Here is a 21,138-nt window from a genome sequence, read left to right on the forward strand (position 1 = left end):
GCAGGAATACAAGGGAATGGAGGCCAGCCGGCTGCCTGGTGTCCATCTGGGAAGAGACAGAGTCGGTGTCCTCTGAGTAGGACTTGCCCGGGCCTGGGCTTCTGAAAAGCCTCTCTGGCCGTGCTGGCAGCACTAACAGCCCCCCAGCCTGACAGCCCCCTTCGTGCTCCTGTACGGAGGTTTCACCGTGAGTACGCAAGATAGTGCTGCGTTTGCTCCTTGACAGATCTGGTTTCTAGCCACTGTGAACCTGGCCTCAGTCCACTGCAGGCCTTCGTTCATAGGCCTTCCAGAAAGGCTTGAGGAAGGAGGTGATGCTTGGATTTTTTAGTCCTGACTTCTTCATGTTTCTATTTCCTCACTCCCTTAAAATGCAATGGGCTGATGTTGCTGTTTTAGGTACAGTGACGAAGGAGGCTGGTGGGAGGGCATAGAGTGTGCCCTACCTGGGCACCTTGGCAGGAGGCATCCTGACAGCTGCACTGGGCAGGTTTCAGTCCTGGGCTTTAAGGCCCCAGATGGGGAACATGTCCCTTGGGAGCTGTCTCACCATGAGAAAGAACCTGAGTGCCAACCAGCCAGAGTCCTAACACCGTCTCCCAGCCAGGGGCAGGGAGGGGATGAAGAGAAGCCAGGCCAGCCAGTGTGGTTGGGCAGCCAGACTGCACCTAGAGGGCTGGGTTTGCAGCCTGCGGGCTCCGTCTGCCGCCCTCCCCGCCCCGTGCACACAGCCACTCCTGTGGTAGGGGGGGAGGGGGGACCACATCAGTTATCCATACCCTGCCCTCTGCGTGCCCCTTGCTTCTCCAAAGACACGCCGATTCCCCAATGCCCAAATAACCCTGAGAGCCAAAATTGCTGCTCTTGCTCCTTCTGGGGGTGCCTACCCCACACCCTTGCCGGTCACAACTCCAGAGAGCGGCTTTTCTCCACCCTGTGTAAAGCTCTGTGTGATTAAAGTAATTCCCACTAAAGCAATTCATTCTTTTCTCAATGACCCAGAGGCTTAATCTTCCCAGGGCACATTTGCATTCAAGTAGAGAACTTGTACAAACAGAGTTCACTGTTAATTGGGGGGATGAAGGGGCACTTTTTGGGGGGAGGGGTGAACTTTCTCAGGCCCTTACCTGTCTGTTCTCTGGCCCCTCCCTGCCCTAAAATGCAGTGAGGGGTGGAGCTGGGATGCTGAAGAGAAACTTCCTTCATGGGCAGCAGGTTGAAGAAGAAAGATGGTTCCCAGATGTTTTGATTTCCTTTATGAATTGACACCTTCTTATGGTGGCACCTGGAGCTGTCACCTTTTAATTTTTCTGAAGTTTGTCTCATTGTTGATTTCCTAACACCATGGCTTCACAGCACCAAAAGATAAAGAAGGGAGTCTTTGTAGTCTTCCCTATGGAAGAAATTTAACTTTATAAAACATCCCACATTGTTCTTCATTTTTTCATTTTGCTACACATTGGTGAAAACCTCACTGGGGGCTGGCATTTGAGAACCATGAACTGGATGGCCCTTAGGGCCCTGCCCGACTCTAAAACACAGCAGCTTACAAATACCACGGTCACACTGCATTAAAGATGCATTTTCAAATGTTAATAATTAATGGCAACGTTAATTTATCATAGCTTCACATAACATTCTATAACGGAAAAGGCCCCAGGAGGGAGGATGGTAGAAGGAGATGGAGGAGCAGAGAATAAAGGAGGTTGGAGCAAATGACAGGGCAGGTAGGGAAGAGAAACTGCCCCTCAAAGGTGTATCTGTCTTCCCAGGATGCTCAGTTACATTCTTGGGCTGCAGGAGGTGGTTCTATAGTCCTGTCCCGGCCACACGCAGGCGTGTGTGTACATGTGACAGTGGAGTGTGCGGGAGCAGCACCTGACCCTGAGAGAAGCTCCCACCCACGAAGCCTTGCCCCTCAAAATGCTCCACTGTGGCCCAACCTCACGAGTGGGTGCCCATCTGCTGGTGTCACCCTTGAACATGTCACTGCACCCGATCCCTAGGCAGAAGACACAAAGCGAGAATGGCAATTGTCTTGGGATGGGGGGGTAGGGAGCAGTGGGAGACGCCAGCCCCGGGGCAGGACAGGGACCCAGCACTTTGAGGGAAGGACGCGTTTCCAGCCTGGCTTGTTTCCTCCCGCATTGCGCTGGCCCTGGCCCTGGCCCTGGCTCCCGGGTCTCCTGAGCCCGACCACAGGCTTTGCTCACAGGTTTTTCTTGTTCCCGCTGCAGGTGTGTGTGGCTGCTGCGGGGCCCTACGCCCCAGGTACAAAAGGCTGGTGGACAACATCTTCCCTGAAGATCCTGAGGTGGGTCACATCTCCAGCAGGCACCGTGACTTGCACCATCCAGGCAGGGCCTCTAAAGGCTGCTGCGTGGGGATAGCAGATTCTCAGAGCCCCTGGCCACTAGGCCTTCCCAGACAAGCTGAACCCTTGGCCGCAGCCTTGGGCAGTGGTGAGTGGCTGCCATCCCCACACAGCAGGATGAGGACCTTTCGGTCTCTGTGAAGTCAGGATCTGTAGAAGGCAGTTGGAAGTTGGTGTTGGCATGCTCTTGGCCATTGCTGTAGAGCCGAGACATCTTTCTCGCTAAGGCCCCTATGGGTGATAGTTCCTTGAGCTGCTGACCCTCTTGATGGTCACATTTGCCGGCTGTTCAGTGTGAGCATTCCCCTGTCCTGGGTTTTGGCCCAGGAGCCCGCATCTCTCTCCTGTCCCTCTGGTATCTGCCAGGTGTCTGGGTGTGCACGCAGAGGTGGCCTAGCTTCTTGGCTTCCAGGCCACCGCTCTACATGTCAGGCTGCTTTACGGGTTGTGGTCTGAGAGATGTCGGGATATGATGTACTCGATTTGCTCTCTGGGAATCGATGGCCTCTTCTTGATGGGCAGTTGGAGGATCACATTTCCAGCGTCCTCTGGAGAATTCACTAAGAGCTGCACAGCTGCCTTCTTCCTGTTCATATCTTGGTGCAGGATATTAAAAGTTGAATCATTTTTAATGAAGCCTTGTCATTTGCTCATACATGCACACATGTATGTATGTGTACACTAACCCATACATCCAGGTATACATCCATGTATATATATATACACACACATACACATGTACACATATGAGAGATCTTCGAAAACCTCATGGAAAGGTTCATATTATCTTTCAATTCTATTTTTCTACAAACTTTTTGAAGTACCCTCTTACATTTTATATCATTTACTATTTTTATTTATAGGTAGCACACTTTGGGCTAGATGTGAGTCCCTGGAGGGCAGGAACTATGTTTTAATCATCTGTGTGTCCTTGGGTCCTGAACATTGCCCAGCACATGCATAACAGTCCCTCTGTAAATGTAAATTAAATTGACCTACTGTTCAGCTCTGGACTTGAACTCGGTTGGCCGTGGTATGAGCACGGCGAGCATGAACTGTCTGTCGTCTTTTGCAGGATGGCTTGGTGAAGACAAACATGGAGAAGCTGACCTTCTATGCCCTCTCAGCTCCAGAAAAGCTGGATCGGATTGGCGCCTACCTCTCTGAGAGGCTCATCCGTGATGTGGGTCGTCATCGATATGGGTAAGTAGTCTGGGAAGGAGGGAGAGAGATTTCTAGAAACTATACTGGATTGTTAGGGCAAAACATAGGGTCCATTTAAGAAAATGACAGTAGACTGGATTGTCCCAGTGGGGACTGGGATTGAGGGGTGGGTTCCACGTGATCCTCAAAGGCAGAGTAAAATTTGATGCTACTGTGAAGATTTGGGAAGAGGGATGTTGGCTTCCTACGAGCACCCCTTTTAGCATCCGTGTACCCCTCACGTCTCTATCAGAAGCCCTCCCACACAGAGTCTGAGGCCTTGAAAAATTAACCTACCCCAGGATGTGTTATTCTCATCAAATCTGTTCTGTTCCATTCATCTTACTGTCTTGCAAAGTAAGGAGGAGCCATCTACGTTCTAGTGAGAAGGCAAGGTTGGGGCAACCTGTCTACTAAAAACACACTCGAGTGAAACATTTGTCAATCTGAGAGGGAAGGACTTTATATGTTTAGAAGAGAGAAGAAATCTTAAAGAAAATGACTTATCAATACATTTAACTGTTTAAAATTTAAATATTTTGATGTCAAAAACAATCAAACTTTAAAAGGCAGACAACAAAAAGAAGTATTTTCAAAAAATAAGACAAAGGATTCAAGCTCATATATTAGTAGCTAATAACACATGGTGGGTGTGGATTTGGGAAATTGAGACCCTAAAAGATTTGAGGCAATTTACAGGAAGAGATAAAACTTGTTACAAACATGGGATAATATTCAACAAACTTGTAATCAAAGGTGTGGATTGAAATACTACAATACCATCTTATCACATTAACACAAAAGTAAATATAATTTCCGGTATTAACCAAGAGATGGTAAAATGGGAGAAATTTTCACTCTAGGAGTGCAAATTGAAACTTCGTAGAAGGTAATTTTGAAATATGTGTCAAGAGCTTCAAAAACACCTGTGCCCCTTGACCTGTTCATTCCATTTCTATTTGTCTATCCCAAGGAATTAATCTTAAATACAATCTACCTTTACACACAGAGATGTTCATTGTGGTATTTTTTACAATACTGAAAAAGTGGAAATAACTTGAATGTCCAGTAAGAGGATAATAGTTCTGTAAATTACGATGTACAAGGGTACTTCAAAAAGTTCATGGAAAGATTCATATTACCTTTGAATTCTACTTTTATGTGAACTTTTTGAAGTACCTTTGTATACCATTTGATGAAGTGATATCTAGTCAATAAAAGTAATGTTTATAAAGATGCTTTCCATTTAGTATGGAAAATGCCTAAAGTAAAGGAAAGACAGAATGCATAATTATGTATTCAGTATTTGCAGTCAACTTAAAAGATAAACAACAATAAAAAAATCTCGATGGCTATAAAATATAGTAAAGACAAATATACAGTTTAAGAGTATTCATTTTGTGAGCAGTGTGATTTTTTTTTTTTTAATTTCATTTTGTTTGGACATTTATCCACCTTCTCTGTGTGTTTCTTACATATTCTCTGTTGAATACGTTACTTCCACAATGGACAGAACCGGGCACGCTGTGTTTGCCGTGCTGCCATCACGCCACAATTCAGAGAGGCTCAGGGTTGAGAGGAGTCTAAGACATCCCTGATGGCATTGCTAATGGGGCTGAGGGTTGGGTAGCTTTAGGGCAGCTGTTCCTAAGTCCTCTTGGTTCCATTTTCCACGGTCTTTTACATCCGTCTCCTAATTTCCTCTGCTCCTACTTTTCACCTGGTTCAGACTCCTATTCTCTGTTAGTTCAGATCATGGAGGTAACCTTGAGAATTGTCTCCCTGCTTCCCTTCTTTCCTGTCCTAGTCCTTCCAGGTTAATACTGCTAGATCTGACCTTCAGCATATAGACCTGAAGCTATAATTGCCTGGCTCCTTTAGAATAAATCCCATGCTCCTTAGCTTGACTTCTGGGATCTTCCACCACCTGTCCCTGCTCCAGCCAAGGCCATCACAGCCACCATGCCTTCTGTGGACCCACTCCAGATGGACTGGCTGATGATCCCCCAGGCTCTCTGGGCCTTTGTGGTGGTCTCTCACCTTGACCCCCCTTGAGCTTGCCCCCCACTGACCATCAGCCCCCTACCCTCTAAGGCCCCTTCCTCCTGGTGGGGAAGATGGAGCAGGCCTTGAACTAGAGCAAGAAGATTTGTATGGTGCCGGCAGGGTGCAGATGTCCAGAAAGCCCAGGACCCACCAGCAAATCTTCTGTCAAGTTACTGCTGGTGTAGAAGCAGGACCCAAACCAATATGTTTTTATGACAATAAAATTAGGTTCATGATCAATAAAAAGGGCATGAATATGCTGTGCATGCTGATTATATAAAGGGCCTTGACATATTGTGAAGTACACACAAACAAGTAAAAGTGACTTTATGCTAAACCGAACCTAAAACTAATATGCTAGCTATAACATTAAACATTTTATACTAATTTTGCCTGTCCTCTCTGCAGTAATGGTTCTCTCAATAAATATGTCTTGTAACCAGCAGAGCCACTTAGAGTCATTCCACTGCCCTTAGTACTTCAATTCAAAATTGGTATCATTCTGTTAAAAATAGCCATTGCAGCATCTAAGCATTTAAAGCCTGAAGGCCTCACTGAGGGCTTACATCATAAACGTTTGGGGAGGAACAGTCTGTTAGATCTGACCTCTCATTCTCTCTCCTCACCCCCCTGTCTTTCTCTACCCAAAGACACCTGCATACTCAGTCTCCCTCATTACTGATGGCAGCGTTGGAAGAGCAAAGTATTCACATGCAGACTGTGCAGGGCTGTGCTCCCTGACGTGGTGCAGGTGTCTGTGTCTATGGTGTGACCATAGGGACAGGAACCCTGGCTGTTGGGCCCAGTGATCCAACCACCCTCTTTCTGCCCCTCTGCCTCCCTGCATGGTCACCCAGTCCAGTTGTGTGTGGACTCTGGGTCACAGGCGTTTACCATGGGGGAGGGGTGGCCAAATGTGGGCAGAGAGAGGATAAGATGTGGATCTCAAGGTATCGCTCCTTGGTGTGGAATATGACCTGGCAGTGAATATTCAGGGCAGCAGAAAGCAAGCCTCCCTCATGATCTCCTCCTTCCTCTTTGTGTGTTTCCTCTCCAGTTCTGCACAACTGCTAGGACACCCTTAGAAATGGGACAGCAGGGGAAGTAAGGGGGCGCTGGCTGAGATGGGCTCAGCCGACAATGCCCACTGAACCTTGACACTAACCCTAACCCTAACTTAACAGTGTGCAGAATGCCATGATAGACACTGTCAGGATCCCCAGTGCTGGATCTCCTACCCAGCCCAGGACGGAGCCCTGGAGGATAGAGACACCCGTGCCAAAGACGGTAGAGGACACTGGCCCCGGAGCTGCCTCAGGGGGGCCCCTAAGAGATACACATCCCCCAGAAGGACCTGAACCTGGTTGGAGGATGGGCTGACCCTTCAGAGAGAGATACTACAAACTCCCAGGATGTAGGGGTCCTCCTTAGCCGAGGTCAACCTGCTTCCGGGCTTCCAAAACCCAGAAGGTTCTTTCCAGGAATGGGCTGACCAAATACATTCAAACTGCCCAGAATAAGAGGTTCTTTGTCAAGGCCACTGCTCTTTAAGTGATTTTTGGGCAATGACTGGCCCTACTAATGTGCCCCCCTCTTCCTGCCTGCTGATCCTAACCCCTTTCCTCTCCAACTGTCTGATCCCAGACTGTGCATCCTGCTCGTCCTTTCCTGGAGGCTCAGCACCTCTGCTGGTTCCTAGGGCCACTTCTGACTGAGCATGACGTGTTCAAGCAGAAGCAGCCTCCTGTCCTGAGACTCAACACAGGCACCAAGCCCTCTGTATTTTGCTCAGCTGTTACAACTCACCTCTGCCTTGGTTGCTGACCTTCATTCAGTTCCTCTTGTTATGATCTGCCGGGTGTCCTCTCCTGGCCTCCGTTGCTGCCCGTGAGCCCCAGTCCATCTCGGATCCCCTGGGTCTGCCCTCCTCATCTGCTGGGAAGCCCTTGGAGTGCATCTGGGACCCTTGGTTGTCAGCTGCTGCTGGGTCTGTCATTTGCTCTTGCCTTCACCTGTGGGCCAGCTCCTTCCTCCCCCATCCTGCTCCAAGTACCCAAGTTAGGCCAGGTCAGATTCCCAGACCTGTTACTACTTTGGAGCCCTTCCAGCAGACCAACCCCAGATCAGATCTCTGCTGATAGTAACCTTCTGACCCGAACCCTGTCGAGTGGACATCACCCTGAGAATCCCATGCTCTATTCCTTTCGAGAGTATAGGCCTAACAGGACGTACTAGGGGAGGTTATGATAAAACAGGACAAACTTGAAGAGCTTTGGACTAGGGGCTTTCAAGGACCCATTGACTTCTAATTTTCTAGGATACTTTGGAAAGTCACGGCTCATGATTACAATCATTCCATCCTTAGTACTGGGATCAGATGGGGAACGAAGGATGGGGCCTTCTACTTTTTCTACTTCTCAACTTTTCAGTTTTACTTCTAATATAATTTTCACTTTCCACCAACATTTCTACTCCTGGTCAGTAGCTTTTTTTTGTTTGTTTTTTGTTTTTTTCCCTAGCAAAGGATGGTTTTTCCTTATCAGGATTTTCTGGAATTTTTTGCAGGAAGAGGAAAAAACAGTATAGTTTCTTCTCTTGCCTAACCCCACCCCACCCCTTCCTTTACCTCATTTTAACTGTAAAATGATGGGGAAATGCCAGCAGATCCCTTCATACAGAAGAATGCCAGCATGATTCCTAAGAAAATCCCACTCTGCCTACCCTCATGTCCTATCCGCCATGGGTGGCTGCCTGAATGTGTCCAGGTTTCTCTGCAGGGAAAGCCTGTCCACTTCTCCAACCCTGCAGGATTCAGCCTGCTTCACTAGCCTGTATGGTAGACATGAAACATGCCAGTTTATGCAAGGCATGGATGTTTCCTGGACTGTGGTTGTGACAGCCTCCAAATGGTAGGGCTGTAGAGAGCCAGGAGTAGCTGGGAGGAAGGGAGCCCGGGGCTCGCATTCACCAGAGAAGCTCAAGACCCAGTGCTGCCTTCATACCTGAAAGACACTGTAGAGAATAGCATGGCATGACCCATTTGCGAATGCACCTGGAGATGACTATTTAATAAGATTTAATATTATTTTTATTTAATTTAATACTATTAAGTAATTAATAATAATTGACTTGGCTCATGTAGATAAAAGAAATAAACATTTATTAAAAGTAAAAAGGAAAATTTCAGAATATACAAGCTGTTCTTTTTTGTTGTTTTTTTATGGTTGCTTACCATAGACGTTAGCTCAAGGGTACCTAAAAAAGGGTATTTGATGTCTTAAAAAAATATTTGGAAGACATCATGACTGCTGTTACTTTATATGTTTGGATTTGCAAAGCTGGCTCATGTCTGAGGTAGTTGGACCACACAATATCTGAAATTGGGCAGTTGCCCCAAGAAGTATTATGGAGCCTGTGTTGTGGCCTTGGGATAGCTCCAAAAATTATCGTATAGTCATGCTTCTTGTGCTTTCTTTTTATTTACCCAAACTTTGTTTAAAAAAAAAAAAAGACGAAGACTAATCAAGAATTTTTTTAATATCTGCCTAACATTCAAAGATAGATGTAATTTGGATCAAGACATAAAGAACAAATCTTTTAACTCATCCTTTATTGTATATACAGCATGTGAACCTGACTTTAGAGCTTCAGGCAACTTTAATATTTTAAAAGCCCATGGTGACTGCTTTCCTGCAATCTTGTAAGAGAGGCTTTTTGCTACGTGCTTTTGATTTAACATTAACCTGATTCCTTGGCCACCCCAGGTAGGTTTTGGAGTTCTCTGCTTACTTTACCTCCCATGTATTTTCTTTGTCTCAGGGAGTACTTTTCTGTTCCCCATAGTATGACTTGACAACAAAAGGATCACCACCCTATGATGGACACATAAACCCAAACGCTGAGTCTGTGAAGTCTTGCAATGATCTCACCTCTAGCAGGATAGAAAACATTTCCAATCTTACTTCTCTTTCCTATGAGGTCAGTCACTTGACTTGCTTTGGGTCACTCAGGATTCAGCTGTATTTGCACCATCAGGTTTCTAAAGCGCTCTTGAATTTGATTATTAGGCGCCCGTGCTATTTAGGGTACAAAAAGATTCAAAAAGACAGTAGCTCTGGCAGTATAGAAGTGTTTTTTTCTCATGCCTGAAAACAGTCTTGAGTGGGCCAGTGGCTCTGCTCCATGAGGTCATTCAGGGATCTTCAGCTCATGGCTTTCATCTCTAGGTCTGCAATTGTTGCTGCTACTTCCCAGGGGCAGGAAGAAAAAAAGAGAAGACATGAGGGCAATCCTGTCTCACAGGCAAGAGGTGCTGATGTTGTTCACATCACTTCCCCTCATTTTAATGGCAACATTGTAGTCACATGGCCTCTCCTAGCAGCAAGAGAGACTGGGAAATGTAGTCCCTAGTGAGCAGCCACGTGCACAGCTAAAGTTCCAAATTACTAGGGAAAGGGGGACAAATTTTAGGGGAGACACCTAGCGTACTGCCCTAGAAACCTACGTCCTTAAAGAAAATTGCAAAGATTTTAACTGAAATAATTTCTGACAGATTTACAGCAGCTTATTCATTACAAGTTTTTTTTTAAAAAACGTTTTTTCTAGGAATGTCTACCCTGTTTTCTTTAGAATGAAAATGCTTTAGAAGTGGGGGATGTATCTTTCATGTTGTATACCTTAGCCAACCAGACGTGAGTTATGTCACTCTCACGGAACAAATGTTGAGTTTGACTTAGAGATGCATTTCTACTTCTCAGTAGGAATTTGATTCTTGGTATTTTTCTTGGGATTTAAGAGAAGCATCAAGGAAGACAACAACTGGGATAATTTGGGGTTGTCCTGTGAAGGCTGGTTTGGGAGGGATTGGACATAGCACAGAGAAGAAAAGAGCAGGAATAATGAATGAGATTGTCATTTTTAAGTGGTTGAAGGGCTGGCAGGCAGGAGGAGATGTGGTTCTCTTTTTTGCTGCTCCTGAGAGTAGAATTGCGAATACAGGATAGAAGTTATTAGGGCTTAGCTTGAAAAATAATGAAGTTTTTATTTAGTCGTCAAAAAGCAAACAGAGGCTGACTTAACTAGTAAGCTATTCACCACTGGATGTTGTATATCCCTAGTTTCCGAAGGTGTTCATTCAGGTTTTATGCTTGAGAGGAATTGTTTAAATAGTTTAGGGACCTAGAGTTCACATGGAGCACATTCTTCATAAGGAGAAAAAAAATGTATTCAGTGTCTGTCCTGTCCATCTTGTTCCCTAGGTGGGTTATATGTCTCGCAAATGTAGTAATTCTGTCAGTCGTATTGTTCGCACAGTACTTCATCGTAGAACTTCTGAGGTTTTCAAATACAAAACTTGCAAATTTTACATTCCTTAACTCTTGCAGTTAGCTGGTCCTCAGGTCCATCTCAGATTCTTCATAAACTTCTGGACTTCCTCCCCACTAGAACCATTTTTCTCCTTCTTTGGAAACCTCATGGGACATCATGCATGATGTCTTTATAGGGTTTTTTCCCCTTTAGAGGAGATACGTGTGTATTTCTCTCATCCGCCAGCTTCTTGGCTTCTATGTTGAAGGACTGCCCTCTTTGTGCTGACACCCCCCACACTAACTAGAACAGAGCCTTTCTTTCTTCAGGGTGTGCCTCTTGACTTGGATCAAGTAATTCTCCGGTCTCAAAGGGTTTTGGTTCAGACTTTGCTCTTCCGGCAGTCAATCCTCTCTGTTTGTATTTAGTCATGAAATGATATCTCTTCTGTCCTCCTGTTCAGTGAAATGAGGGCTGGAGAAGGCCCCCTTCCAGTGGTAATTCATCCTGATTCTCAGGTTGGGGCTGGAGTGGGCACTTGTGGGAACTGCCGCCCAGACAGTGGCAGCGTGTGGAGGAGTCATCACTCGGATGCTGCCGGGGGGGTCACCACGCTGACACCGCGCTTGCCCCAGCCAGGCAGTGGGGTGAGAGGGGCACAAGGCCTGTGACACAGGGTGCTGCTTTCCCCAGGTACGTGTGCATCGCCATGGAGGCCCTGGACCAGCTGCTCATGGCCTGCCACTGCCAGAGCATCAACCTCTTCGTGGAGAGCTTCCTCAAGATGGTGGCCAAGCTGCTGGAGTCGGAGAAGCCCAACCTACAGATCCTCGGCACCAACTCGGTAAGGAGCAGCCCAGGGGGCTCGGAGTCTCCCAGCCAGTATCTGGGGGGACTGGGAGTGGGGCACCTCTGGGTTTCTATATGGTTTCTGACCCTGAGCACAACACACTGCTTGTCTCAGTGTCCCCCTTTGTGTGAACAAAGGGGTGTCTAGTTTTTTCATTAAAATAATAAATATGTCAATAAACATATAATTTGTATATTATAATTTCTATGAATATATAATAAAATCCTTTTTAAAAAATAAAATTTATTATCCAATCATCTGTGGGTGGACATTTAGTTGGTTCCATATCTTGGCTATTGTGAGTAGAGCTGCAGTGAACATGGGAGTGCAGGTTTCCCTTTGGGTCTATACCCCGCAGTGGGACTGCTGGATTGGGTGGGAGTTCTATGTGTAGTTGTTTGACAAACCTCTGTACTGTTCTCCATAGTGCCTGTACTAATTTACAGTCCTAGCAACAGTGTAGAAGGGTTGGTTCTTTCTCTACATCCTCAGCAGCATTTGTTATTTTCTGTCTTTTTGATAATAGTCAATCTAACTGGGGAGAGATGATATCTTAATGTGATTTTGGTTTGCATTTCCCTGATGATTAGTGATGTTGAGCGTTTTTACATGTATCTGTTGGCCATTTGTATGTCTTCATTTGAGAAATGTCTATTCAATTCCTTTGCCCATTTTTTGATTGGATTATTTTTTATTTTTATTATTGAGTTGTTTGAGTTTCTTGTACATTCTGGATATTAGTCCCTTGTCGGATGTATAGTTTACAAATATTTTCTCCCGTTCTGCAGATTGTCTCTTTGTTGATTCCTTTGCTGTGTTGATTAGAAGCATTTTAGTTTGATAAAATCTCATTTGTTTATTTTTGCTTTCGTTGCCTGTACTTTCGAGATCTTATTCATAAAACCTTTGCCTAGTCCTACATCCTGGAGCATTTCCCCTGTGTTTTCTTCTAAAAGTCTTATAGTTTGTAAATATTATATATTAAGTATTATATAATTTACGTATTATAATTTAGATAAATATATAATACAATCCTTTTTAAAAATAAAATTCACCATTTTAAAACATACAATTCAGTGCCTTCAGTATATTCACAAGGTTGTGCAACCATCAACACTATCTAATGTATTTATCTTTAGACTGATGATCTTCAAACCTTTTTTACTAATAGATTTTTCCTTTAAATAATTTTAAGTGGGCCCTCAATAGATACAAACATAGATTAAAACAGAGGCCTTCCTTTGAGGGAGAGGGTTCCGAGGGCTCTCACAACTCAGCACTCCTTGGGGCACACTTGGAAAGCTGGTCCAGGTTATGCCTCTTTCAAAGATAGAGTAAACTGATGTCCACAGGGCAGGGTACCAGATAAGAGGAAAGACCATGGGAAGTAGGAGACAGGGCCTCAGGCTTAGTTCTGCCCTCACCTAGCTGTGTACCCTCAGCAGGTTATCTGTTATGGACCTCAGTCTTTTCATTGATACCACAAGCAGGTTGAACTTGGTCCCTGTAAGTCCTCCGAGCTCTCTAATGCTGCTCTTAGTACGAGCGGCTGCTGTCATGAGAGGTAATGATTTTGTGTGAGAAGAGCTATTAGACATGTCAAGAACTCCCAGTTTCATGTGTGTGTCTGTACACACTCAAATGTACTCGTTGCTCTTTTTATTTTCTTGCACTTCTCCTATTCCCTCCCCTCAGGGCGTACTTTAAACTTCAGGTCTTCAAGCTGCTTAAATGCAACTATTTCACGGGTCTGAGGTAAAGCCTTTATCTACCTGCAGGTATTGGAAAAGTTTAAGGTTTGCCCCTTGGGTTTCTCAACCTGATTCTCCTGAATTTTTATTGCATGGCTCAGAATTGCTTCTCCGTTCTACATAAGTTGATTTAACCAGAAGAGAGTCTTCCAACTTTCCCTTCAAGGACCAAGAGTAGCGACCTAGTCCCTTTTCTTTCCTTTCTCTGGGAGCCAGCTGCCTTTGGCAAATTACATATACAGTAGCGGAGGGTAAAGTCCTTTGTCAGGTTTCCCTGGCAACAGCTTCAGATACTGATTTAGTTGTCCTGTTTAAGATAACTACAGTCTAGATGAGAACATGTGAATGGGAAACAAACCAGTCATTGTGCATCCGTGGGGGCCACAGAAGCAGGTGGCCTCCAGTTCTAGCTTCACCCACAGCAAATCGTAGCCCAGGGTAGGTATTTTATTAGCTATTGCCTTAAAATTCAGTGTCCTGCACATTCTCCATCATAGCAAATTGTTGCATCAGCCAGAGAGCAAGTTGACTAACAGTTGCTGTGCTACGGACAATGAAGATTATATGAGAACAGGCTGTATAATTAAATTAAGTCAAGTACTTGCAGTATATTTAGAGTCCAACTTTGGGAGCCACCTCTCCTCGTGTCGTCCCTCATCTGGATGCTCTTTCCAGCTCTCCAAGCCTGGGACATCTGTGAGCCTTGCTGAGATGACCGTTCTTTTGCTCCTTGTCATTTTGGAACTGCCAGCACACTAGTGCCTGATGTAACCTTAGGGAGTCTAGCCTAGGAGTTCCAAACTGGTCTTGAGAGGGATTCAGAGCTTTGTGGGGGCAAAAGGGGTCCAGGAGAGGAGTAGAAGTCTCTGGGGCCCTTTACTCCTGTTTCACCCAGCAGCCAGCTCCTTTTAACTATTTGTATGTAAGTTTGCAGCATTTTAGTTGTAGAGAAGGTTTTGCTGACAGGAAATTGAAAGAAAGAGAGGGAAGGAGGGAAAGAGAAAGAAAGAGAGAAAGGAAAAGAAAAAGAAAAACTCATCTAACCCCTCATATTGCTGGATTTTTCTGCCTGGAAATGGAGGCCCAGGAAGTCAGATAACATGTCAGTGCCCTCACAGCTAGAGCACTCCTTTAGACAGTGATTTATTCAGCTCCTGGGCACCTATTCTCCCTAGAACCTGAGAGTGGGTAAGGTCAGAGACCCCTCACTGGGTCCCACCTATTATGGGGTCCTCTCCCTAGAGTCTGAACTGTGGTCTCAGCCTCCATGCAGACACCTCCCTGTGGCTGTGCTCAGTCTGTCACAAGACAGCTCCAGCCTTGTGGGTGGGAAGCTGAGGGAAAGTCTCACCCTGAGCCAACCCTCCCTCCCTGCAGCTTTCCCTTCAGATCTGGTTTTCCTGCCTGAATCGGCTTGAAATGAATCTTTCCTCTGCAGAATGTCTCTTCAGAAACCCTACCCTCTTTAGGGTCTCAACCAGACCCACATCTCTGGAGGGGGGACCTGGGAGTTTTAGTTTCCCAGGTGCTGCTATCAGCCAGATTTGGGAACCACTGACCCATCCAGTCTTAAACCTATGCAGATTCCTTCCTTCCTCCGTCCCTCCCTGACGGATATTCACCCACCTTGTGCTTGATCACCCCAAGAATGAAGTTTTGCTGAGACTTGGCACAAAACACAAATTTGCTAATACCACTCCTGCATATTACATGCAGTAAAGCGTAATTTTAAAAATTCAGGTGATGCTTTCAGGCCCTTAATGAGAACACCTGAGCTCTGGATGATGCTAAGGGCCTAGAACAGTCAGGAGAAGGTGGGGAGCCAGGGCCAGCTAAGCTCACTTATTTGCTGGGGATTCGCTTCTGTGCACCTGCCTCATTGCATCATGGGTCCAAGTAGGTGTCTTGGGGCAGTGCAAATGACCGTATGTCCTGCCTTTTAAGGGCACTTATTAATGATGAACTAAAAATATTAAATCTGACAATACCAAGATCCTCTACATAAACAATGTAATATGTTAACCTAGCATGTTCAAATAGTAAAATGTTATATTCATAGATTTAAAGTTTGTACTTTCACCCCCTGTCTCACACCATATACAAAAACTAACTCAAAATAGGTCAAAGATCTAAACATAAGAGCCAAAACTGTAAAACTCTTAGAAGAAACCTCAAGGTTAAATCTTCATGATCTTGGATTTGGTAATGGATTCTTAGATATGACATCAAAAGCAAAAGCAACTAAAGAAAAAACAGATAAATTGTGCTTCATCAAATGAAAAATTTAAAACTTTTGTGCATCAAAGGACACTATCAAGAAAGTAAAAAGACAACCCACAGAATGGGAGAAAATGTTTATAAATCATATATCTTCATAAGGGTCCAGTAACCAGAATATGTAAAGCATTCGTACAACTCCTCAACAAAAAAACAACCCAACTAAAAATGGTTAAAGGATTTGAATAGACGTTTCTCTAAAGAAGATACAAATGGCCAACAAGCACATGAAAAAATGCTCAACACCACTAATCATCAAGGAAATGCAAATCAAAACCACAGTGAGATACTACTTCTCACCACTAGGGTGGCTATTAAAACACACAGTCACACACAGAAATGACAAGTGTTAGCAAGGATGCGTAGAAACTAGAACCCTCATACATTGCATGTAAAATGGTGCAGCCCCTATAGGAACAGTTTGGTGGTTTCTCAAAATGTTAAACACATAAAATTATCATATAACCTAGCTACTCCTCTTAGATATATACAAGAGAATTGAAAACAAGTATACAACCACTTATATGCAAATGTTCACAGCAGCACTGGTCACAATAGCCAAAGGTGGAAATAACCGAAAAGGTCACACATTGTGTGATTCCATTTATATGAAATGTCCAGAATAGGCAAATCCATAGAAGCAGAAAGTAGATTAGTGGTTGCAGGGCTAGGAGAGAAAGGAATGGAGAGTGGCTACTTCATGGGTATAGAGCTTCCTTTTGGAGTGAGGAAAACGTTTTGGTTGCAAAACATAGTGAATGTATTATATGCCACTGAATTGTGCATTTTAAAATGGTTCATTTTATTTTATGTGAATTTTACCTCAGTTTTTTAAAAATTGCATTTTTAGCTCCTAGAGACCCAAAGTCTATGGCATATAGGCATTTGTGTCTTTACTGTGCCACAGCCTTAAACCAAGCACATTCTGATGATGGCACAAAAGTGTGTCACATAGCTGGTATAGGACAGGGTGACTCCTCTACAGCTTGTTCGAATGATGAAGGATCCTGGAGATGTCTTTCCTTCTTGCAAAACAGAAAGGCTGTGCAATGTTCTGTCCATCCCTGTCTTGTTCTCTCACTCCCCTGTACCCCTTTAAGATCTCACTTCCCTGGGTCCCTTCCTTTCTGTCCGAGGTTCAGCTCCTACTGAGACCCCCTTCCTTTGCCACCCTCCTGGACCCGACAGGATAATACTCTTTGTCCACCTGCCTTTCCCTCCCCGATCCTGTGCCAGCCACCTCCGCCTTCTCCACCTGAACTCCCCCACCTCAGCAGACCACACGACCTGTGGGTTGGGGCCTCTACAAATACATGCTTTACAATTGGATTGGGGCTTTCGGGGCAGCTCCTTAATCCACTCTTTGACCACCTCTCTCTTTTATCTTCTCAGTGCTCATTACAAACCTTCCATTTTTGTCTCAAGTCCCTTCCACATCTGCTTCATCAGTCCCTGAGATGGCATTGACTTCTTCTCCCACTGAAGAAACAGGGGTGTCCAGTGGGGCTCCCTCCACTACCTGTGTCCGTCTTCTTCCTCTCCAAAAGGTCCCCAGGCCCTCGGGAACCTTCCTACATCCATTTTTTCCCTCTCCCCCTGTCTCCACCCTTTCCCTTCCTCTGGCTCCTTTCCTCAGTTTAAACACAAGTTCAAGTGTCTCTCAGTGTAGAAAGAAAGAAAGAAAATTGTCTCTCAGTGTAGAAAGAAAGAAAGAAAATAAAGGAAAACGAAAAAAACAAAAAATCACAGTCTCCTGCATAACTGTAAAATACATTTAGCTTACCTAACAAAATTAACAATCATTCCCTGATATTACTTTAATATGCAGTCCAAATTCAAGTATCCCTCATTGTCCCCCAATTGTCTCTATTGCTATCCCTCTTCAAATATCAGGACCCAATAAAGGATAGTGCATTGACTTTGTTTTCTGTGTCTCTTACCTCTCTTAACCAGCTTCCCAACTTCTCTCTGCCCATCTTTTCTTCCATGACATTCACTTTTTGAAGATACCAGGTCAGTTGCTTTGTAGAAAGCCCCACATTCTGGATTTGTCCAATTATTTTCTTGTGGTGTCATTTATCTTGCTCTTCTGTCTCCCGTATTTCCTGCAAACTGGAATTAGATCAAAGGTTTGATTGGAGGCAGGTAACTACTTTGGGCCATAATACTTCTTGGGGGTGTTGGGCACTGCACTGAGTATCACAGCAGGAGGCACAGATGTCTGGTTTCCCATTTTGATGGATGCTAAGCCTGATCCTGGGTTAGGGTGGTGCCAGCCAGTGCTCACCATTGAAAAAGTATGTTTTCGTCTTTACAGTTAGAAATCTGTGGAAACCATGCCACTAACCCACTCCCCACCACCTTTCGCCTGGCGTTTTAATCTTTTGGTGGCATTTCTCCCTGTTGATTGACTCTTCTTCATACTCCCTTGAATTCCGTGGCCTTGCCATCCTAGCTCCTCCCCCTGGCTCATCCTTCTTAGTTTCTATAGTAGGTTGAATAAGGCCTCCCACCCCTCCACCCCCCACCAAGGTTATCTATTTCCTAGTCCCTAGAACCTATGAATGCTATCGTATATGACAAAAGGGACTTTGCAGATGACATCAAGTTAAGGATCTTGAGATGGGGAGATTATCCTGGATTATCCAGGTGAGCCTGCTGTAATCCCAAGGGTCATTATAAGAGGGATGCAGGAGACTCAGAGTCAGACAGAAGGTGATGTGATGATGGAAACAGAGGGACAGAGAGAAAGAGATCTGAAGATGTCATATTGCTGGCCTTGAAGATGGAGGAAGGGGGCCATGAGCCAGAGGTGTAGGCAGCTTCTGCAAGCTGGAAAAGGCAAGGAAATGGAGTCTCCAGAAGGAATGCAACCCTGCAGACCCACTTCAGACTCCTGAGCTCCAGAACTGTGAGATAATAAATTTGTGTTGTTTTAAGCCACTAAATTGTGGTAATGTGTTACAGCAGCCACAGGAAACTATATAGCTTCCTTTTGTGATTTCCTCTTCCACATGCTCTGAAATGTCTGTGGTCTCCAAGGCTCAGTGCTCTACCCTCTTCTCACTCTATGTGCTCCCCCTGGACAATTTCATCAACGCTTGTGGCTTTAACTGTCATCAATAGGCTAGAAATGCTCTAATCTCCAACACTGGTCTAGAATTCAGCACTGCTGGAGGTGGGTTCCATAAGGTCAGGTGAGATCAGAACTGCAAGGCGTGAAGCAACTGGGTCGGGAGCTCAGCACCAGCTAAGGACGGGGTCTTAGAGCAGAGGCGGTTGGGGCATCCCTAGGTCCATGCTTCCTGAGAGCAGGCCCTGGGAGGCAGCAAGGATGAGACTTTCCCAGGAATTCTTAGAACCACAGCCAGTTTTGCAAAGAATCTGGAAGGAGGGACAGCGAAATGTGAGTAGACAGGAGAGCGTGTCCTGGGTCTAGGGAACTACTATGCCTTGGCCGGAAGTCAGGAGGTTCACAGGACATGATCACGTTACGATGGGACTGTTTATTTGGCTGTAGTGAAAACTGCTCCAAGAGTCGCTATCAACAAGTCCAGTGGGGAGCGTTAAACATGGGGCAGAGAGTGTTGATGTCAAAACCAGGTGGTTTGTAAGATCTGCTTTCTAGTGAGGATTCATCTTAGTGAAGCAAAGAAGCAGTTCCCATGTCGCCTTGCATGGGCAAACGCAGAAAAAAGGCCAGCAGTCCCTGAGCCACGAGAGAGTTGGGGTCTCTCAGTGCCCAGTATTTTTAACTGTAGTTCTGTTGTTGACGGTAGAAGGTCGTCTGGCTCAGAATGTCCATCCATACAAGAGAGAAAGGCTAACTTCTCTTTGGAGAGACTTGGCTAGTGCTAAAATGAGGCCAACCAGCTCAGCTTCCGTTTGCCAGACCAGGGGACAGCTGTTTTTGCCATGTCGGTATTTGGAGCTTGCTTTGTCTTTATTGACCCAGGCCCTTAGTAACCCTCAGCTTTCACACAACCGTGGCTCCTGCCTGCCTGTGCTGGAGGGTGGATCTGCTCCAGCAAGCTTGGCACCCTTTGTTGTGTATAAAGAGCTGAGACTTTGATCTTGAAAGGGTTGCCCTAGTAGTGCCCGTGGCCTTTGAAATGTCACATGTTCAGAATCTTCAGTTTGTTGCTATGGAGACCTTCCTCATCATCCCCATATCTTAAAAAAGTAAAACAAAACAAAAACAACTTATTCCTTCACAATCTCATGCACTAGGCAGCTATCATTTTAGTAAAGGCCATTTGTAAGGTACGAAGTAGCAACGGCAGAGGTGAAGCACACAGGAAGTTCCTGCATTTAAATTAAAAACACAGTGACCAGTCACACAGGCAAATGGGCCCAGTGAAAACTCATGCCATGTTGACAGCAAGCCAGAAATGCACTGGGGGAGAAATGAGGAAGCCCCTGTTAAGTGTGATAGGCAGAGCTGACAGAGCCCTGGTATCACCAGGCCTACAAGGCAGGTGCTTGGATGGCCCCCATTTTACAGATGGAGCAACTGAAGCACAGGGAGCTTAAGTAACTTGTCCCAGATCACCCTACTATGAAGTGGAGGAGTTGGGGTTCAAATATGTCGTCTGGCTCCAAACCCCTTTTCATAATCATAACCCTATACTGCCTCTTATAAGAGGGATAAAGACCTGTTCACTGTAAAACCCAAGAGTCCCAATCCCATCTCAGGTTTTGGCACATTTTCCAGGTAGACTTCCACAGTGGGTATGGTCCCTTCACCAGGGCCCCCATGAAGCACCCCTATTATACCCTCCAAATCAAGATCACCAAATTTTCCAGTTTGCCCCCTCATGTCAGCCCTGGAAGATTCAGGAGCAGTGTGGTGTAGGCCCTCTAGGAGCTGCCCCCGCAGGGACACACCAGGCTGTCTAACTGGGTTGGTGCTTTCCTACTTTCAGACTCAGGGAAGGGAAGCTCCTTCTATCAAGCTACAAACCAAGGTTCCTAAGGATGCTCAGAGATCCTGGTGCCAAAAAGGTCTTATTTTATGAGATAGCCTGTTGCCGCCCATAATGTTATAAATAGGGCACATACACTCTGTGTGGGAGGTTCAGGACTAGCATTAAGTACAGCCTTGCTAGACCCCATAATAGAGCAAAAGTCCTGGCAGAACATGGGAATGGAATGGTGAACAGCCTGAGCCTCAAGGTGCAGCCTCCCAGGCAGTCCTGGGCCCCACAGTAGAGGACAGAGTGTTCCAGAGATGGAGCCATGGTAGGGTCACCCATCCAACACTTGGTTCAACCTCAAACCATCCCAGTTTTCCCCATCAAAGGAGGTGGCCATCTATCTATCCAACCTTG

General features: G+C 45.4%; 1 protein-coding gene across 3 annotated transcripts in view; it reads left to right on the forward strand.

Moving 5' to 3' along the window:
- EFR3B (EFR3 homolog B) overlaps window positions 1-21,138 on the forward strand; it is an 88,895-nt gene that overhangs the window by 34,217 nt on the left and 33,540 nt on the right. For all 3 annotated transcript variants that reach the window (XM_063078043.1, XM_063078044.1, XM_063078045.1), the window contains exons 2-4: window positions 2,238-2,314; window positions 3,450-3,577; window positions 11,624-11,774. In XM_063078043.1, coding sequence (XP_062934113.1) covers window positions 2,238-2,314; window positions 3,450-3,577; window positions 11,624-11,774 — 356 coding nt within the window. The remainder of the gene's footprint in view (window positions 1-2,237; window positions 2,315-3,449; window positions 3,578-11,623; window positions 11,775-21,138) is intronic.

Source organism: Cynocephalus volans, chromosome 14 (assembly GCF_027409185.1).
Source record: "Cynocephalus volans isolate mCynVol1 chromosome 14, mCynVol1.pri, whole genome shotgun sequence".
NCBI classification, from domain to species: Eukaryota; Metazoa; Chordata; class Mammalia; order Dermoptera; family Cynocephalidae; genus Cynocephalus; species Cynocephalus volans.